The sequence below is a fragment of the Eulemur rufifrons genome, chromosome 6 (assembly GCF_041146395.1).
Source record: "Eulemur rufifrons isolate Redbay chromosome 6, OSU_ERuf_1, whole genome shotgun sequence".
Classification (NCBI taxonomy): Eukaryota; Metazoa; Chordata; class Mammalia; order Primates; family Lemuridae; genus Eulemur; species Eulemur rufifrons.
In genome coordinates this window covers 69,497,428-69,503,267 of record NC_090988.1, presented here as the reverse complement: position 1 = coordinate 69,503,267, position 5,840 = coordinate 69,497,428, and the positions used below count along the sequence as shown (strand labels likewise).

The window sequence follows — 5,840 nt, the reverse complement described above, 5'->3', positions numbered from 1 at the left end:
GATAACGATAGCAGACCCAGCTGCCTGAGCCCAGCCCAAATTACTGACTCACACAATAGCAAGCAAATAAGATGATTTTTGTTTTAAGACATTAAATTTTAAGGTAGTTTTTGTGCAACAAGTGGTAACTGATATGGAGGTGTTATGTTGAAGCTTTCTCTTTTGTTTTCTTTGCATTCATAATCACACAGAGCAAGGCTATGTTGTTTTTATCTGTGTGTCCTTGTTGGTTTAGGCTTGTTTTTTTAATCCCTTTATTATTTTAGTGTGATCTTGAGTAAAAGTAAATGTACATATCAGTTCCATCACATTTAACTGGAAGTCTCCATTCACCTCCCTCTCATCTGTCCAACAGATACATATTGAGCACCTAGTAGGTTATCAACATTGCTGGGCACTTGTAATTCAGCTCTCATTTAATCTTTACAATAGTACAATAGTACTATGCATTAGGCATCGGTTTCCCCTTTTAACAGATGAGACCAACAAGACTCAGTGAGGCCAAAGGTCATGCAGTTAGGAAATAGCATTGTTAGGATTTGTGCTGTTGCCTGAGTGTCAACAAAGTCCCCACTATTCCCAATACACTTTGTTGAACTAGAAAATAGACAAGGAGATGTTAATGTTAGGATGGATGAAAGACCCATCACAGAGTAGACTCGGTCTGACAGTTGATTGAATACAAGAGGTGAAAAAGAATGTCTGAGAACTCCATCCCCCATTGATCTGCCCTTAACCCCACAATTGCTAATGGATAGCACCACTAACAAGAGGGGACAACAAAGAAGTGGACATCTTAACTGGGGCGGATAGAAAATTTGCTTCCAACAGGCTATATTAGAGCTTTCTCTTTTTTTTTTTTCCCTCACCTGCATCTACAAATCAAGGCTCTGCCGAGCACAGTGGTGAGCATTGCTTGTGGTCTGTTTTAATTGGTTGGTGCTACTTTACAGGACATATTACCAGGGTAAGTGGTGGTTCTGATTGGGCTCCTCGGTGGTGAGTGGGGAGCTGAGCCCCGTGGGGCTCAATGTGGCTAACGGCTGTCGAATGGTTAAAACACCAGGCGCTGCTTGGGAAGTATTCCCAAAAGGCCTTTTGTGCTCTGTGTAAGGGAAATTAAGTGCCGAGAAAAGTGTGTTCAATTTAGATCCATCTGGTCTGGGTTGCTGCTTTTTCTTTTTCTCTTCGAAAGAGAACTATTCAAACAGTTGCACTTTGTGGTCACTTTAACCTGCTAGGAAGTGAGGGTGTTGGCAGCTGAACATGTTGAAAAGCAAAGAGAAAAACTGCTCTAGTTCTAATTGGTAGTAATGTCAGCTCACAGCAGAGTTCATCATCCAAGGTACCGGCTACCCAAAACTCAGAACTTGGGAGGAAAGAAATGGTGCCTGGTATGTGTTGAAGAATGAAGAAGTGGCCCTTGCCAGAAAATAGTCTCTTACAGTACCTCCTAGCCAGCACGTGAACGCCACCAGGAAGCTTTAATGAGCAATGTCACTAGATTCCAAATAAGAAAACCAAAACCATACATTTTGGATTTTCCAGGTGGCCCCAACTTCAAATACTCGTTTTTGGTATTGGGTCATAAATTTGGAGTAGGTGGTCAGTGAAACTATAAACCACATGGATTATAAGTAAAAGACATCTGCACTCTGGAACCCTATACAGCTGTTGCTAAAAATTAGGTAAATAATAATTTACTTTTATTAAGCATTTAACCAAGTGCCAGTCACTGTTCTAAGTCTTTACTTATACTTTTTTGGCGGTTTCCACTGCTGTAACCCTATCAGTAGGTCCCGTTGTTATTTTACTTTTATAGATAGATATACTAAGGCATGAGGAGGTGAGCTGGATTGCTCAAAGTCTACAGCTAATTAGCGGTAGAGCTGGGGTTTGAATCCAGGTGTCCTGCCTTGAGAGCCCACACGACTCCCTTCGGTGAAGGCTGCACATCCACGGTTGCCTCTGGGGAGGGGGCCTGGGGGAAGGTGGATGGGAGGCTTTTATATTCTACTTTACCAAATGCTATACTGTTTGAATTGTCCACTTAAATGTGTTATTTTTTGCTTTAAAAATATGTAATAGGTCCCTTCTCCGGCACCAGGTTCCTGCAGTGCACAATGGCCAGCAGCCGTACCTTTCCTGGGTGGCATTGTAGCAGAGTGCCTCAAATGAGACCCCTCCTGGAGAACAGCTTTCCCCAGCACTCTGCAGGGAGGATTTGCGTGGTTTACAGAAGAGAGGAAATGTGGTCTGAGGGACGATATGACTATGAAAGACTTCCAAGAGAACGAGTACCTGCTGGAAGTCACCCCAGTGATGGCTACCATAGAGTAGTTAATTCTGTGCCAAAGAAACCACCACTGCTAGACAGACCTGGTGAAGGAAGCTACAATAGATATGACAGTCATGTTGATTACCGAGAATATGACGAGGGCTACAGTTTTTCTCATGATCAAAGAAGGGGTCCACCTCACAGAGGAGATGAATCTGGTTATGGATGGGCAAGAGATCATCATTCTACAAGCCGACAGCCTGAATACAGGGACACGAGAGATGGCTTTAGAAGAAAAAGCTTCTACTCCCATTATGTGACATACTGGTCTCCTCATAAAAGGGATAATCCGCTTTTCAGAAAATCACCTGTAGGCCGAAGGGATTCTCCACACTGCAGATCTGGCTCCAGTGTCAGTGGTAGAACCTACTCTCCAGAAAGAAGCAAACCATACTCTTTCCTCCAGTCTCAATATAGAAAGTCCATGCCTGCTGGTGCCTCCTACAAATGGCAGAATAACAGAAAGCCAAAAACAGATAAAGAGAGGCCTGTACAGTCTTTGAAAACATCAAGAGAGACTTTACCCTCAAGTTCTTCAGCAGTTCCACCATCAAAGTTGTTAGACAAACCCAGTAGGCTAACTGAAAAAGAACTTGCTGAGGCTGCCGGCAAGCGGGCTGCTGAAAAGCTAGAGAAGGCAGGTGAAAGTAACTTGGCTGAAATTACTGAGGATGAGGCGGGATCCACGGCACCATCGTACATTGAGCAGCCAGAAGAACCTGAGTCAAATGCAACAGATGGCATAGAGTTATTTGAAGACAGTCAGCTAACCAGTCGCTCTAAAGCAATAGCATCAAAAACCAAAGAGATTGAACAGGTTTACCGACAAGACTGTGAAACTTTCGGGACGGTGGTGAAAATGCTGACTGAAAAAGATCCTTCATTAGAAAAGTCTATACAGTTTGCACTGAGGCAGAATTTACATGAAATAGGTGAGCGGTGTGTTGAGGAACTCAAGCATTTTATTGCAGAGTATGATACTTCTACTCAAGATTCTGGAGCGCCTTTTTAGATTTCTTGCTCAGGCAAAAAAAAAAAGTTTCTAGATTCCCCGCCCCCCTAGATTGCGTAAATCCTTAATATATGGAATTTTTGTGATGAAGAGAAATACTTTGATAGTTGACCACACTTCCAGTATCAAATAAACATTTAAAATAGTCTGTTTAAAATATTTTAGATTTTTTTCCTACATGTAAAGCCTCCTAATTCATACACATCTTCCCGCCCACCCCCCACTTCACCCCCTAAAATGATGGGTCAATTAATTTTTCAAGCTTTGAAAAAGCAGTCCTGAAGAACAGCTTTCTGTGCCCACTCATTTTCTGTAGTCTTCCGAGTACATAATGATTTGGTCACAGGAGTGTAATTTACAGGCTAGAGATCATTCCACTTAAACATTAGTGGTCTATTTGTGTTTCATAGTGAATGGTACCATGTGAAACTGTTAGAATTCTGAGTTGTGATTTTATTGACTTGTTGCTTGCTTTTCTTAGGTTTTGTGACTTTTAATATGTTAAAGTGTACTGTCATAATAAACTGAATACTTTGGTACCAGAGAGGAAAAAAAAAAAAAGTAATAAAAGAAAAGGCAAGCCTGGGGAAGATGAGATAGCAATGCAGCATTTTTTTTTTCTGTTTTGAAATAAAGCTTTTGAGTCAGGAGAAGACACTATCCCCATTATGGTAATATAGGAATTTATTTAGATACCAGGCACATATAGGCTAAGGGCCAGGAATTAACTGAATTATCTTCAAAATCCGTGCCACCTGTAGGCAAGTGGGACTATAGGTGGGTATAAAGAGAGCCTTTAGGATAGAGTAATAGGTTGAAAATCATAGAGATAAGTACAAACTAAAAGAGCTCGCACCCTGCAGGGCAAGGCAAGGTGATGGTCAGCTGGCAGGGTGGGCAGCTGGAAGCCGGGAGAGCCAGAGTAACTAAACAAGTAACAAAGGGTGAGATGTCAAGGAAAACAGAGTCAAGGTCCCAGGAGGAAGAAAGTAAGCATCTCCCTTGGCCAGGGAGCCTCTTACGGAGTTTCTGTGAGGGTCTTGAAGGATAGATGAAGGTGAGGAGGTAGAGGAAGGTGAAGAAGGTATACCTGGCTGCAGTCGTGTGAGGCAGAAAGAAATAACAGTAAATCCTGATGTCACACTGAAAATCATATGACTTTGGTATAGATTTTCTGCATGCACTATCATTTTGCAAGATTTTCCTTTTAAATATGCCCGTATTTGTGAGCATGCAGGCTTCCCTTTTCAGCTTAGTGAGGAGACCTCTCAAGTGTGGGGATGGAATGAGGCTTTTTAGCCAGTGGGTTAGTACATTTAGCCATTCCTGCTAGAGTTCCCCTATCTTGACACTTACCACACTTCCATGTCTTAGGTAATTTCTAGATGCTAAGCTCTGAGGGGGCAGCACCATGTCTGTCTAATTACCATAACCCTGCACTTAGCACAGGGCTTGTCACGTAGTAGAAACTCCATAATTATTTGTTGAATTAATTTGTTTGAATTGGTGAAATAAATGAATACCATTAAGAAGTTGTTACTGTATCATGTGTTGAAAACGTCGAACCCTCTTTTGGGCTTCACTTAATAATCCCCATGGTTATCATGCTAACAGTTTTGATTGCTTGCATTTATTGAAGAATTATGCGTGCTAACTCTTTGTTTTAAATAAGACAAAGCCCAACTCAGATTTTGCTTAAAACATCTACGGACAGGGTAAGGCTGGATGAGGGCTCTGACTTGGTTTCTCTGTGATTGGCGCTGCCCTATTCCAGGTGTTGGCATTTCTGCCCTGGAGTTACTCATGGATGCAAAACAGCTGCTGGCAGATGCTGCTGCCACGTGATTCCTCATTCGTAGTTAAGAGGAAGCGTAGGAGGGGAAGGGGGACAGAAAGCGAAGGGGGAGAGGCGCACCCTCTAAGGTCAAACATTTCTGAGCTTTACTCGGACTGAACCAAACTGAACTAACCAGGAGGAACTCACATGTTGATTGGCACAGCCTAGGTAACTCATCCCCGCACAAATCCACGTAGCAACAGGGCTGGGAGCATCCTGATTGGTTAGATCAATCCTGGCCTATCCCTGGAGCTCGGGATGCAGGTTACTTTCAAATAGGGGAAGAGGTGAATAGAGGATGAAGACCCAAATGAAGTTGCATTCGTATAATCCTCACAACATGCAGTGAATCCCGTGGAGAGATGGGAAAAACGACTTCAGAGAAGCAACTTGCTCAGAATCACAAAGCTAGTAATTGGTAACGGTGGGATCCAAATGCATGTCTCATTCCAAAGTCTGTGTACTTGGCCGCTAGAGTCTAGTGTCTCAAATCTTAGACATTATGTAAGTCTGTCCAGGTTGCCTCTGAGAGAAACCTGTTCTTGTGGCCACTCCCAGCTGTGCTGGGGAACACCTTGGGCCCAGGTTAAACTCCTTTAATTAGGGTCAAGGACTCTCCGAAAAGCCCTGGCTGTGAGTTCAGCTTCAGAGGC

The 5,840-nt window shown here is 42.9% G+C and overlaps 1 protein-coding gene across 2 annotated transcripts; it reads left to right on the top strand.

Annotated features, from left to right (window-relative positions):
* Positions 1-2,249: 2,249 nt before the first annotated feature.
* On the top strand, positions 2,250-3,350 carry LOC138384293 (periphilin-1-like). Of its 2 annotated transcripts, XM_069469701.1 has the most exons (2): positions 2,250-2,319; positions 2,485-3,350. In XM_069469701.1, exons 1-2 carry the CDS (start codon positions 2,250-2,252, stop codon positions 3,348-3,350), a joined length of 936 nt encoding a protein of 311 aa, XP_069325802.1. The 2 variants fall into 2 exon arrangements, with proteins under 2 accessions (XP_069325802.1, XP_069325801.1); XM_069469700.1 differs by having other exon boundaries at positions 2,250-3,350.
* The last annotated feature ends 2,490 nt before the right edge of the window (positions 3,351-5,840 follow it).